This window comes from Merops nubicus, unplaced genomic scaffold (genome assembly GCF_000691845.1).
Source record: "Merops nubicus isolate BGI_N331 unplaced genomic scaffold, ASM69184v1 scaffold2644, whole genome shotgun sequence".
Classification (NCBI taxonomy): Eukaryota; Metazoa; Chordata; class Aves; order Coraciiformes; family Meropidae; genus Merops; species Merops nubicus.
In genome coordinates this window covers 55,748-71,090 of record NW_008604681.1, presented here as the reverse complement: position 1 = coordinate 71,090, position 15,343 = coordinate 55,748, and the positions used below count along the sequence as shown (strand labels likewise).

Here is a 15,343-nt window from a genome sequence, read left to right as displayed (position 1 = left end):
CCAGGGACTTCACCTGACTGCCATGACCTTCCAAATATTATAGGCAGTGGCATGGCAACTGCATTAGCCAATTCCAGTGTTGTGCAACTGCCTGTCAGGAAAGCATGAGGTTCAGCTTTCCAAAAGAGAGGTAAATAAGGGCACGTTTGCAACTGGGCTGTCAGCTCCCCAGAGTCCTTTCAGCACAGAATGGCAGTCCCTTCTGAAGTCACTTACACACATGGTTCACAGTCCCATCCTCATTTTCAGCCTGGCAGGAGCCCCCAGATGTCCCACCCCTCTGCAGGAGGTCTCCCTAGCTCCACCCTGTGCACGTGGGGGAGCAAGTGGCAAGGCTGGGCTGGCAGGAGGACGCTGCGGTCCTGGGTGCTTGGGATTGTCAGTTTGGGTGAGAGAAAACCTTGCCTCTGACCAGGGCCAGGACAACGTCCCTGTTATCTCCTACCCACTGGGGGAAAACTGTGTGCTCTGGGTCTCTGTGCCTGCATGCTGCTGTTGCTATATGGCACGGCCACCAGCTCTAATCATATTAATGGCATTTCACACTCCGGGAGAAGTCATTAAGGACTCTGTTACTAGGCACGGGCTGCTGCTGGCTTGGTAACTGAGATACAGCTCCTGGAAACCTCACTGGATCTTTCTGGATGAGGAAATTAAGCTCAGGATAGGATTTTTTTTTAAATGGCAGGGAAAATGTCGGCTTAGGTTCAATATCAAGGCAAATAATTCCAAGTCTGTGATAACCAACAGAAAATTTATAGCATTCAGCATAAAGGTACTTGAGCTAGCAGAGTTTGAGGAAAAATGTGAACAACAATCTTTGTCCTTCCAGTTACAGTTTCATTCCAGATTTTGCACTGAACTCTATTGCTGTAACAATCATTAGAACACCTCTGCTTTGAAAAAGTTTTTAAAAATCATCACCAAACAAATAATTTACCTGATTCTCCTCTTAGTTCTCTTTCCAGTTTGACACCAAAAATCTCCAGAGCTCTTTGTCTTTCCTCCAATTCTTCTAGTTGGCGCTGGACTGCCTGCCAAAGCAAAATGATATAAAAGCTACAGACATAGCTTAAAAATTCACAGACAGATGATGTTCACAGTGGTTAGAGAAACAACTTGAAAAGGTCTCAGAGGAGTCGTGGGATTTGCAAACTCATTGAGCATATTAGACGCCTAGGCAATTTTGTAATTCCACTAGGTATCTACCCACATTTTTATGTGGATAAGTGTTATAGGTACTAAAAGAACCTCACTTTCTCACAACTTCAGCTCTCCTGTTGTAAAACAGACATCATAATGTTTCTGTGTCTCGCAAGGTGTGACAAGTCAATGCGTTACCCTTTCAGAGGCACATATTCTGAGATGCTACGTGAATAAAGCCCATATAAATAGTGAAGGTTTACAGCTAGAATTTGCTAGCTATTTTGTTGTTTGTGGGGTTTTGTTTGTTTTGCTTACATATTTCACAAGCTTTTAACACAGGAAAGAAAGGGTCTAAGAAGCTAAGAAGTGAAAACTCAATGGCACTTCAAGAAGGTCTTCTACATTCACCTGTCCATCCTCCTTTAAATAAGGTTTTCAAAGGTGCCATGTGGATAACAGGCATGAAATACCCTAAAAGGCTGAACTGCCAGACAGATACTCAGCAGTTCCTATTTCAGGCTGTGTTAAGACATACCAAGCCAAGCCCTCATCAACAGCCTAACAAATACAAAAGACAGTTCAAAACGTTTGATTATTTCCATAAAACAGTAAAATCAGAGAAGGTCCGTATGTATTTACTTTTACCTTGAGATCATTTACTGTTCTTAGATAAAAAAAAAAAAAATAACATAGTTACTCTTACCTTGGGTTAAATAAGGTAATATTTTTCTTCCCATAGGTCTTATCCTGTCACAGGTTTTCTAGTAATGACTAGATAGTAACATTTTCTGAAATCTAGTGTCTGATTCAAATATAAAACTTCTCTCCTTTTCAGTACTGCAGAAGCAGTGATGTCTACAAAAATGGAGATTTCAGATTCATATCTGAAAAACAGCTTACTAGTTTTATTTTTTAATTTAATATTGGTACAGAAATAGCAAATGGAAGCTTCATTCAAAACTATCCACCTGCTGTAGTAATACAACAGAAGATGGCAGACAACTCTGCCTTCAAAAAGCCTGATCTGCCCACTACTGTATCTTGATTACCATTGCAACCTGAATTAATGAGGTTAAATCTATCTCAGTTTTCTTTGGCTATGCTACAGTACAGACACACATAAAAAGTGCTAACAGCCACATAAGCCATGAAGGTGTGAGTACATATATACACACATATAGATATGTATGTGTGGTAACTGAAATAGATCTGAAAATTTTGACACCTGAGAGAATAGTCTGAGATAAAGTTTTGCAGAAATGCATTCCCAAATCTTGGAGCTGTAATATGAAATAATAGAACATTAGCAGAGTCAAGAGTTTTCCCAGCATTTTCCAAAGAGCAGCGCCTGGGAAGGGACTTTGTATTCTTATGGAAATTGTTCACTTTCATTGTTACAGCACAGACAGAACAAAATCCATTACTGTATTTTTGTACCCTCCTGTAGTACATAGGGGTAATTGCCGAGTTTCTTACATTTTCAAGGGCTGATATTACTCCCTCTTTCTTTTTTTTTCCCTATTCTGTGTATTATTCTCTTATTGCCAGTCACTATTCCCCCTTGTTCTTCATACACAATGACAAAATTATTATGATCTCCTGGGGCACGTGTGGATTTGTCACATAGGTTTGCAAGGCCCTGCCACATAAATTTTCCTGCTCCTGATGGTTCAGGGGATTTCAACACAGAAGGCAGTGAGCTGCAGTGAGGAGCAAGGGGAGGAGCAGTGCCCTCACTTGGTACACCCCATCCTCGCTAGTCACCCCAGGAGACCAACGGGACATCTGTGAGCTATGTTTTTCACCTGTGCTTTATGAAGCCTCTTCAGCTCCTCTTGTTTAATCAGTTGCTTTGTCTCCTTCTCCAGCTTCCTTCTCCTTCTGAGTGCCCTTTTTGCCTACAAGAGAGAGAGAGAGCAGGGAAAAAAAGGCAATCAAAGCATAAGTGTGCCGCTACAGGTTTCCTCAAATCTTTGCCAGAATCACAGAACCATTGGGGCTGGGAGAGAGCTCTGAAGATCACCTAACCCGACTCCTTTGCTCAAAGCAAAAAGAGCTACTGCAGGTGCTTGGGGTGACCTACCTAAATGAAATTAAAATATTCACGTAGGAACATTTTCATGCATTTGCCTACATTATCTTTAAACCATTACAAGCTCTTATTGCAACTCTGAGTGTGAACTGTGTCTATGAATAAAAACCATACAAATCACAAAGTTGACTGTATACAACACACCACTATACATGGCTTCTGCAGACATCATCATGATCAGGGAAGAAGCCAGGCACAGGTTGGGGGGAAGCACCAGCTTAAGGAAACTCAACCCATTTCTATTGCTGTAGCTGCTAAGTTGACTCACTTGTACCTTGGTAACATGGGCTTATCCAAAAGAAATCACAACCATCACAGCACACTACCTGAAGCCCTACAAAGTCTTTCCCAGTGCCATTTCTGTAGTGTGTTGCAGAGGTAACCCAGGGCACTGGTTGCTGCTCCCAGGAAAGCGGAGCAGCACGTGCTGCAGGGTGGCTGAGGGAATCACCTGTGCTTGCTCCATCTTGCCCTTGACCCAAACTATCTGGAAGTGCTTCAAGGCTCTGGTCTTCCCATTTTGGAGGAGACAGAATATATGAGCACCATAGACAAGACAATTTAAAAATTAACAAACCAGGAAGCCACTAACATTTTTCCCACCAAGCTTTGCCAGAGCCAGACAGTAGTACTGGCACAATAGCAGCCAGAACTGGCGTGAAAAGAGGTGCTAGGAGGCCACAGAGAGAAACAGGCTGAGTGGGGAACATGGATCAAAACCAAGTCACAGCTAATGCCCATGTGCCACAGCTGCTCCTTCACCCTGTTTCTGGCAGCTGCCCCAGCAGCACTGCCCTGCCCTGCCCACTGCTGGGTCTGCCTGTCCCTGCCTGTCCCTGTGGCTGCCTCAGCTGCTGGGAGAAGCTCCTATCCAGTTTTCTACCATTTGTCCCTTCTTTTCTCTAGTTTGTTCAAGCTTTAATTCACCATAATACTATCTTACTACAGATTGCCCTTCTGTAACAGGGAAGATAAATGATGCATCCTGACATCTCAGCACATCCTGACATGGAGCCAGTGGTGGGACGTGCCACCGTGACACACTGCTGTGCTTCTGTCTGGTGGCACGTCAGGAGCTGTGCAAGTGGGTTTCTGTTCAAAGCCTCTCTTGACTCTCAGCTCAGCTGCCCAAGACTGGGCAGCCTCTTGTTTTGCTTTGCTTTCCTTCCTCCCTCCCTCACCCTTCCCCCACCCCCAAAGGCAACAAATCAAAAGGCCACCACATACTATTAATTCCACTTACTGATATTCTCCACAGGAAAGAGGTAAACACATTTCTGATGAGCTATTAGGCAATAAAAGCTCTCTTTCTTCGCACCAGAGTTGGGTGTCAAGAGTTCACTGGTGCTTTAACCCCACTGCTCCTGCTAGCCACAGGAGTGGAGTTAGGGCTTGGGGACCCCAGTGTGCAGCTGGCCTTTTTGGTGTATAAGGTCTGGGGGTGACTACATGGCTCACGCAGTTGTGGTGATTAGGATAAATACAGTGTTTTCCAGGCAACCTGCCTGTAGCATGTCTCAAATGAGGCTTTATTTCCCCAAGGGAAATCTGTTTGGTTTAATTTTTTCAATAGTTTGCTTGTTGGGCTACATATTAAGGCCACTTAAGAAGGCAGCTTCAAAGTGGTTTCAGTGCAACATGTCTGTTTGTCAAATTAAGACCTCCTCTGTCAATGCTCATGTAACCTGGGGGAATCAAAGATCCAAAGAGGAAAAGAAATTTTGATGTTCATTTGTCTTACAGGGTTTTAATGTATTTTCTCTCCATAACACATAACCTCCAATGATTAAATGTTGCAATCCCCACTTTGAGAAACTGCTGTGTGTTTTAGATCAAAATTATATGATAAAACTTAAATACAGTCCAACTAAGGAAATGTCTTCCTGTTTCCTAGTCAAGATTACCTTATGTTTTAATGAAGTCTTAGGTTCAAATTCATCATCGGAGGAAGACGTAGAGTACTCAGTAGCTTGTTTTCTGACAGGTATGTGTTCACATCCTAAAATGCAGGAACAAAATAGTCAGTGAAGCAAAAAATACTCATCTTTATAACTTATGCAGCCACTTTGCACCTGCCCTGAGTTCTAATCAGCAGCACATAGAGCAATTTGGAAATTCAGCTGGTGGCACTTAAGGTTTGATCCCTGTCAAAAACTCAGTCTGCATATATATGTATGTATATATATATATATATTTTTTTTTTTTCCCCCCCCAGGTATTACATACAAAGAAATTAATTCCTTGAGCACCCTGCATGTAGCATGCTGTTCTGAATACACTCAATGTTCATTAAAATGTATATCTAAAGTTAGCCACATTACCCAAATGATTGTATAAGGCTCACTATGCAGTGTAATTGAATGCAAAAAGTCTGAGCCAGCTCTTAAACAAATTACCCTTATGTGGCTTGTAGCATCTGGCACCCATTTTTACTACATGACATCTGCTCAGTGTAAAATAGTTGGCGTCAGAATGTCTGGTCATATGAAAAAATCACAAATGTAATCAGAAGCAAATGGACTAAGAGAACGAGGCTTTATCACACAGCCTCATGCAACATAAATATTTCATTAATTATGTCTAAACAAACGTCACTTATTTTTCTGGTCTAGGAATATTATCACATCATTGAACTGTTGATTAAAACGCCATAATAAGTCAAGAAAATCCATACATCACAACAATGCACTCCATAAGGAAAACTCAAAGGCTGCCTTTGGAAGAAGTATGCTTTCAGAATTACAAATTAAATTACGTTTAATTGCAGCAATTTTATCATGCCTGTTTTTCCAGCATCTTGTTTCAACGGGGTGTAAATATTTTAATTTCTTCTTAATTTGTCTAATTCATAGCTTCATTCTCTTTATTTCAGAAAATAAAACTGCTTTTGGAACATCTGTCTCTACACTTCAACCTGCTAGAGGGTTAATGATTAGCAGCTGGGCAGCATCCTGGGAACCACATCAGTTAAAGGTAACACTGCTGCTTTTCTTTGGAGCTGCGAGGTAACAGTCGCCTTTCTCTGTGCAGTTGTATCCAGATTAAAATCACTTCCCATCCTCCCAGTGTAAATGTTTCTTCTTTGCCTTACCCTGGATCCCAGTCCTGAAGTAGGACTTTTCTCTCCAGCCCTAATTTAAAAACAGGATCCATGAAACACATTCATCCCAGACAGTAAAGCAATGAAAGCGAATCCAAGAAATTTGAGGCAGAATTTTTGTCAGCAGTCTCAATTTCAGAAGCACCCAGACCTTGTGTGGATGAAGCTGCAAACTCAAAGGGTCCAGTGGAGCAGATTTGGGTCCTGCCCACCTTATTGCAGGACAGGTCCTTGGGCAGGAGGAAGTGCAACAGCCCTGGCAGAAATGCAAAGTGGGGTAGCAGCCTCCTGGGTGGTTCCTCTGCTCCAGAATTGCCCAGGCTGCTACCCCACCCCTCCCTGCCTCACGGCACTTGGGGGAGGGACACAGCTCCTGCTTTCTGGCCTGCCAGGGACTCTCTGATGGCTCACGTCTGCTGGAGTCATGACGGTGCCTGGCATCACCTGGCTCTGCAGATATCAGGCTCTGCAGACAAGGGTACAAATCCATCCACACCCCACCTCTGCCCCCAGCAGGGCCAGTGAGCCATAACACCCTTCCAAGTGCACAAGATGGAAGAAGACAAGGGGTCATCACTATTTCTTTCGAGGAGTAAACTCCCCTACCTTGCTTTTCTCTGTGAAAGCAAAGGCTTGCAGTAACTACCCTGTGGTCAGGCCACTGATGAAATCAATTCCATGATATGCAAGCAGCAAACCTACAGCCCAGCAGGACTGGAAACAAGCAGTCACATGCTCCCTTTCTTCTCTCAGCTGTGGGAATAAGTGACTGCTTCCCTGTGTCCTCCTCTTCAAGTGATATCAATAATTTAAAAAGCCTTACAAGGTCTAGAGGCAAAGCAGCCTGCTGTGACACGAGGGAACCTGCCTCCTCTTCAGGGGTGTGACCAGGAGGCTCTTTGCCTTTCTGGGTCAGAGAGAGGCTCAATGACTTCCCCAAGGACATCCAAGAGCCATCTCATGTGCACTAGGAAGCCAGAGTCAGTGCATGGAATAGATTCATAACATCCACAATGCCTATCTGCTATAGAGAACCAGGTATTTGCACCTTGCTCTGCAAAGAAAAGCAATTTAGGTTGCTCCGAAATAGCTCAGCCTTGCTCTTGGGGCACTGATGATCCAAACCAGATGGGAATTGGCATGAGGCAGGTGATGAAGAAAAAGGCCAGTAGAAATCAAGAATGGACTTTGCTATTTGGCTTCACATCTCCACTTCTCTACAGATTTCTTATGTGGCATGTCATTTAACCTTGTAGTGCCTCAGGTCCCCTTCTAAAATATGAAATCACCACAATAACAGTACCCTGACAAGAACATTGCAAACACACAGACTTTCAGTGCTATAAAGATGCAGTAATGGGAACCATGTATGAACCCAAAATATTTGCAAGTAATCCCTTTTCAATCTAAAGGTGCACAAACCTGTAAAGTGAGATCATAACATCTAATTTTCTCATTGGCTGAACTGGTAGCTCTACTTAATGAGTTGAGTAACGTAAACAACACAGTCACAAACTTAGTTATAACAACACTCATCTAAGGATGTTATCACACAGTTCCTACTCTATCAGGGACAGAAATATTCCTCCCACATTTCCATCACTATCAAGAAGCAGCTCCCAAGTTCCAAACATCTGCCAATAACCAAACATCTTCATGGACTGATCTTCAGAAGGTCTAACCATAAGCCAAAAGTAACCCAAACCCTGGATCCACTACTGCATCCCTATGACAAACACTCTGACTGCAACTCTCATATAACCTGGCTTTGCTCTCTTTTTACTGTTGCTTTGTTGTGGTACTAATTATTTTCAGTATCTATAACATAGCACTTTGGGGTTTTTTTTTTAATTTCAAAAGGGCAAGTAGGCTTAGAAGAAATCAGTTATCCATCTGATCGATCGATTTTACTGATCAGGTTTTGGCTTTTAAATTGCAGTTCGGAATCCAAAGGAGGAATCAAAGGGCAAAAGCCTTAAAGACATTTGTGCAACAAATAAAAAAGTCTGGAATTTCACATAGAAACCCCATTGTGGCTATTTGGGGACATTTGTATACTCTACAGGCAATCTTAGACAGGATTTTATTTTTTGGTAAAATCCTTCTCTCACTAAAATCAGTGCATGAACTCCCATTACTTCAGTAAGGTTTGTCCTAGGTCCCATACTTGTAGTCTATACAGCCAGATTTCTGCACAGCCCCAAATTTCCAAGTAGTTCTGAGGAACATCTTTTAGAACTAAAATGTTAGACTGAAAGCCTTTAGACCAGGTCTGGATATCAGGAACTTGAATGATCCACCTGGAAGGTGTAACTGCAGACCTATGTTTGAGTGATAGGAAATCTCCTGCTGAGCAATAAAGATCTGTTTCCTCACGTTTCTTCAGCTGGTGGCTGAACACTTGGGCAGGAGATGACAGAAGGACAGGACATAATTTTAGTTTGGGCGGACACCTGGGTCTGAAATGCAGACATCATCATCATAGGAAAGACATTTGGACATATATTCACAGGTTAAGGAACTAAAATAAGGTATAGGGAAATATGAGCAATCTAGCATGGAAACAGTTACGTACAATGAGACTGAAGGTCCTTCTAGGCTGTTTCCAACAGTGGATGTCTAAAGGAATACTACAGTCACAGGGCAATCATATGGGATTCCTCCCCTTAACACTCACCCAGCCTCCAACCATTTTTCAGTTCAGGAACTTTCTGAATTGGAAGGGGTTTATAAGCGTTTGGTTAATCCTCAATGGATTTCTCTTCAATGAGTTTGCCCAATCTCATCTCAAGCCCATGGACTTGTATTACCCAGCTCACTCTTTGGCTCCACAAGCCCATTGTAGGAGAAGGCACCAGTGTAATGTAAGAGCAACCATACTTGCACAGAAAAAGCCTGTACGGTCTCGAATAGGATAGACAAAACTTACTGCAAAGAGCCAAGATGAGTCTGAGAAAAAGCCTCATTAAATTGGTTTCCGCAATGTGCAAAGAGTTGGTTTTTCTTTAAAGAAAATAAATTGTCTGAAGTTTATGGTAAATTTAAAGAGAAAAACAATGACATGTAGTGTGGGCTAAAGCTTGCCTTCAGTTCATGACTGAAGTTTTCCAAGCCTGGGCCTCAGGCAGGTGCCCATATGAGACAGAAATGCCATTTTAGAGAGCCAAAAGCAGGACTTTGATTTTTAACAGTTTGATTTCCTCAAATATAAATGTTTGAAGAAGTTCAGGGAGCTGCAATGTTGAAACGTCAAAGATGACAGATAGCTGGGCAAATGGCTAGATCAAAGCTGCATCTTTTTCCTTCTGGACAGACTTTGCAATGTCTATATTCTGTAATAATTTCATAATTCCTCTTTTGGCTTACACAGCAGAAGAATGCAACACATATTAAACCAGCCTGTTTTTCAAAATATTTAAAACAAAGTATATTATTATTCAAATCTAACAAGCACTTTTCCCATTTTAGTAGGAACACAACGTACTAATTATTGTAATACATCTAGTTAAGAGTAAGTCAGCCTGGCTTAGTTGACAGATAATGACTAGGTATAGACTCAGAAAAAGCCTGTTTGAGAGGATGTTCCCACAGCATCACAAATGTTAATGCTAGCAACTCCCTGTGGCTTCAGTGCAGTCCATAGCATCCTCTGGGTCAATGGGGATGCCTGGTTTTGCAAGTTGTTAGATAAAGGATGATCCAAGAAACTGATCCAAAAGTTCAGAAGTAAAAGCAGGAGTTATTTTATCAATTTCAGTGAGCATTTGCTCAAGTCTCCTACATACTGTCTTCCTCCCAGTATACAGTACTTATGAAACAGAAAGAATACAAAAAAGGATCTGGCAGCTCACTGGCAACATTTCAGTAACTTCCTGTAAAATTTACATAGAGACTGTTATTCTAATGCTGCAGTACAGCAGCAATTTTGGGGTTACGGTTTGGGTTGCCATTTAATAAGGTAAGAAACAAACAGGTATGTCAAGAACATTCAGTAGTTTATTCAGATAAATAAGTGACTTTCTGCAGTGGGCTAGTGGCAAGATGGATCTCAAAGAAAGGCGAGTGCTGCTCTCATACCTCATATTTCATACCTAAAACTGTGCTGCACTTTATTCTTTCTGAGACTGTGCTTAGATTGCTCAGATTCCTCTTTGTCTGATGTCAATGTTTCTTAGACTCACCTGCAATTTTAATGCTATCCTTGTTGTTGCAACCGAACAGGTAAATTGGTGTTTTTTAATCATTGCCCAAATAGACTCACAAACAGGTACAGAGGAGGCCAATAGGGTGATACCTCCTCTCAAATAATAAAAGAATAAGAGAATATTAATGACACCGCAAAGCTCCCAAAAGTATGTCTGCAGCTTGGTCACTACAACAGCAGACAGCTGGAGAGACAGCAGCTGAGAAAGCACATACACAAGCAAAGCTTCTTGCTATTGCAACCATATTGCTCCATTCTCTGAGCTCCTCCTGGGAAGGGCAGCAAATGTACTCTGCAGTGCACTGGTGTTTTCAGTGCTCACCTTCCTGCTTGCCTGCTGTACTCCCACTTCACCACACACCCACTCAGTGTCACAGCAGCAGATGCTCAGCACAGCATCCCCCTCGGCTCCACAGCGTCGTCTACCTCAGTGAGTACATTTTCCTGATCCAAACACATCTGAACAGCAGCGAGCAGCAGACCAAACTCGGGTCCAGTGAGCTGCACTCTGCTTGCATATCTACTCTGCTCCTTTAAACCAGAAGCAGCTTCTAAACCTTAACCAAAAAATGTATTTATGAAGTCTTCCTGTGCAGAAAGTAACTATATATTAAACACAATATACAAGATATGTGTTTGCATGATCACACGCAGGCCTTTGAAATATTAAGTGCTGTTATGTAATAATAATTTAATAATTATAAAAATAATTCCACTCAGGTCCTCACCTATGGAAGGATAACGTAGCCTGTCTTCTAGAGAATGGTCCTTCATGGAAGGTAGAGATGACACAAAGGAATTCCCTTCTCTGTCACAATCTTTATTTCTCAGTCTACTGAAAAGTGACTCACGACTACCCTTTTGTGTGGAGTCATCCAGATCATCCTTGGAGGTGTTCTTAGGCTCTGGAGATGAGAGAAGGAGGTACTTTTCATTACAGATAAATATGTCATCCATGGGAACTCCTGGAGAAGTCTCTTTAATGGTAAACTTTTCTAGGAGTCCTGGGACATCCTCCATTCTAGTGCAAGATGATTTCTGAGGTACACTGGTTGTTTTGGAAGGCCTGGTGTAAGGACTGTAGACTGGGAAGTATATCTCCTCCCTGTAATCCCTTGGAGACTTCTCATCAGCACTGACAGAAAAAGCAGATGGATTTGAGAAAAGGCTCCTATTTTCTAAATGTTCTCCTGCCCTCTCCCCTACTTTAAGCTCCTTTGACTGAGTGTTATTTACTCTATTACTGTTACTGTTCCTTTGGCTTAGGGAATAGCCAGGAGTACTGGGGAAGCTGAAGAAAGCTTGTTCTGAAGCCGCTTTGATTTTGTTGTCTGAGTCCTGCTTTAGTCCTTCTGGCGACGAGGTTAGAGGTTCCAAAATGGACCTCTTAATCACATTGGCTATGAGTCTCAGTGGTGATTTTGGCCGGCCAGCTGTGTGCTCCCTGGCAACTGCATCTGGACTCCTCAGAGCATCTTTTGTGTCGACTGGCAAAGCTGGTAGAGCACTATCTGCAAATAAGATAGGCACAGGACAACCAGATAGTTCAAACCTGTCTTTTCTCCAGTCAGTATCCTTCTTCTCTGAAGTCAACAGCACTCCTTTGTTTTGATACCCTGGGCTGGTTCCACCTAAGTCTGTCCTATTTGAATCATACGACAAAGGTCGCTGTTGACTACAAAGCACTATGCTCTTTTTTGCCTCCTTCAGTTCTTGCTCAAGCTTTGCTTCTGGGCGCCTCCCATTTTTGCCATCTTTCTCTTTCAAATCCAGAGATGACAGCACTTTTGTCTTCCTGTTAAAATCTCCTGGTTCAGAGGTATATTTCTGGATTTTTTCCTTCCAGCCCTGGACTGAGTATGTCCCAATGTCACTATCTGTATCTTCAGGCTCATAAAAATCAGCAGCTAGTGTCCCATTCCCAGGATGAGTTTGTGAAGAGACTCCGGTGCTGCTCTGAAAATGACAGTGGGGCACATAGAGACTGAAGTCTTCAGGCACCTCTCTGGCTTTTTCTTTTCTTAGAAATACTGGGCTGTAGGGTTTGAAATGTCCTCTTGTAGCTTCTGGTGTTTTCTCGTAAGAAGCAGACTGTGAAGCGCATTAAAAAAAGGATTATTTTAGGGGCAGAAAAATAGAGTTTAGTGTATCTTTTATTTCATATAATATCTTTGTAATTTTAATCTTAATTTAATACCAATAAACATATAATTTAATTTATATATACATACATATGTAGATAATCATACAAGAAGAAAAGCTTTTTTCTCTAAAAGGCTAATATTTCTTTTGAGTGGAGATCTAATACTCCTGGAAATTTTAATACTCTAAAAATAATGTTATTCATGCTAAGAATCTGTCATACCTTAATTAATTGCTTTTAATATTTTCCTTAGAAAGGAGCAGTCCTATTTACAGGAAAATTAACAAGAGCAGATGTACTCTGTTCTCTCTTGTGCATTCCAGTTACATCACCTTAAGAGTTTCCAGCAAGCACAGGAGATCATCATCCACCCTCTCCACCTGCTTTTATAACATTCCATGCTTACATAGCTCATGTAGGAATGAAGTGACCCAGGAAAGACTGTAATGTGCAAGACAGTAGTTTTAAACAATTCAATTAGTTCTCTCTTATGATTATTTTTTTTTTCTTTAGTGAAGATTAAATTCTTTACTCTAGCCACTGAAATTTTCTGCTGGAAATAGTAACGAGGATAAACGCCCACATTATCTAGACAGCAGACCAAAACTAAAGGGCTTTTTTTCCTTCTTAAAGGGAGGCAATTTATCCTCAATACTATGTGATAACGGATGGTACAAAGATTCAATTCCTGTTTCCACTTATGTGCCAGATTCCCAAATTCACACAGGTGAAGCCATTAATCTGTCTGACTTTTCATTTCCCAGAAGCATCAGAGGTAAAGCAATAGTGATTACTCCTTGTTTCACAGTTGTACTTGATGGCTAAAATTAATACTGGCCAGGATCTCAGATAGAAAAACATGAGAAACACCAATAAACAAATAAACACCCTCTTGATCCTCTCTCCTTAGAGTAAGAAAAAAAGCTGTTAAGCACTGCTTCTGGAGTGGGAGCTGCACTGTGTCACCTCTCCCTATGCACAGCTTGGCCAGGCAGCTTTGTGCAGCTCTGCTCCCTTGGGACAATCCCTTCCTGGCCCTATTGTCCTGGACCGGATTTCAGCTACCACCAGGGATGTGGAAGACTTGATTTTTTTTTTAACAAAGATCCTGAGGTCAAGCAATTTTAATCATGTTTAACCCAAGGGTGAGGACAATGGGCTAGGACACAGGGGATGTGGGCAGGTCCCTGCTCTGCCTGGCTCTGAGTCCAAGGGACACCCTTTGCTTGGGACGGTCAGTCATCACTCCTGCTGCAGTGCTGCACTTACGGCAGGCCCACCACTCCTCAGCCTTAATAATAACAAAACAAAAAAGCCCAAACCAACCAAAAAAACCCACAATCAAAAAATACAACTGGAATCCTAGATCTTGAAGGAAGGTAAAGATACTCCTGAGCTGTGGGAAGTGTGGAGCTAGGGCCCTGCCTCAAATTTAGATAAGTCTTCTGCCTACCAGATGCAAGAGGCAAACACTAGAAAGAGGCAAACCTGTGTAGGGGGTAATGACCTGTGTGTAAGGGCTGTAACAGCCTGAAATCCCCCAGTCTCCCATGGCAAGCTTCCTATCACTATGTAAGCCCTCACCTTGGCTCTCAGATTTGCTTTCCAAGGCCAGTGCTGACATCTGCCTTTTGCCCACTGATACACAGTTATCAAGTGGCTTTTAAGACACTCTGATGTGATATCCTCTCACCTCGTTGCTGTTGGCACATGGCCTTGCCCAACGTGCTACATGCACCCATCCAGCCCTACAAGCACACAGGGAGACTAGCAGCCAGCTCTGGAGCACCAGAGGTTTGAGGAATTTCCTCTCCTTTAGGCAGGAACTGTGGCACAAAGGAAAGCTCACAGCACCTAAGCCCCTCGCTGCGTGGGAAGGGCAGGGTGGTGGTGCATTGACTGATGCAACAGATCTGTGCCTAACTCTCAGAGAGACTGAGGTCTGAGTTTCACAGCAAATATGACTTAGCCACATGATTTGGGAATGCTTACACCGATCAGGGCATCAAAGTCTCTTCCCTGTATAGCATAGACAGAACACCAACTTTAGCTAGTTAGTGTGAGGACCCAGACTATTTGAAAGAGCAGAGGATGCTCAGACAGCCTGCTGAGAGCAGACTTACCCCAACAGTAGTTATACTAATTTTGCTCTGCACAATTCTCCTTCTTACCTGTGTTTGGGAGTGATTCTCTCCAGGACTGCTTTGGCAGCTGGCTGAGCTGTCCTTCCCGTGTAGCCCAGGCTTCTTGCTGGACAGTAGAGGGAAATCTGCCAAAGACAAATTTCACCATCACATTTGTAATGGTTTTGTCTTATATAAAGTTTGTAATTAAAGAACAAGAGCAGAAAGTTAAACAGTCATCTGGATACCGTTGTACCTGACAAGCTGACCTACAGTAATGAATTTTATGGCCTCACTCACATGTGTGCAGAGTGCCAAACATATGTTGACATTTTCAGTGGCGGACCTGAAATGCTTCTATTTTTTGGCTGGATGTTGTGAAGCAGCTTTTAAGTTCCAGGAAACTTTCTGGAGAATCAGCTCTCTTTAGAGGGCTTTCAGGCCTTAAAAGCACAGGCAGTCAAAACAACCAGGGACTTTTGAAGCTTTGAGTAGTTTCAAGAAATGAAGAAAATGGATGACTTCTGAGAGGACT

The 15,343-nt window shown here is 42.4% G+C and overlaps 1 protein-coding gene across 1 annotated transcript in view; it reads right to left on the bottom strand.

Moving 5' to 3' along the window:
- Positions 1–940: 940 nt before the first annotated feature.
- Positions 941–15,343, bottom strand: part of MICALCL (MICAL C-terminal like) — a gene marked incomplete at its 3' end in the record, with an annotated part of 16,002 nt that continues 1,599 nt past the window's right edge. Inside the window, exons 2-5 of the mRNA XM_008939078.1 lie at positions 11,394–12,633; positions 5,143–5,237; positions 2,952–3,044; positions 941–1,034 (exon numbers count right to left, since the gene is read on the bottom strand). Of these exons, the coding sequence (XP_008937326.1) occupies positions 941–1,034; positions 2,952–3,044; positions 5,143–5,237; positions 11,394–12,633 (1,522 nt within the window). The remainder of the gene's footprint in view (positions 1,035–2,951; positions 3,045–5,142; positions 5,238–11,393; positions 12,634–15,343) is intronic.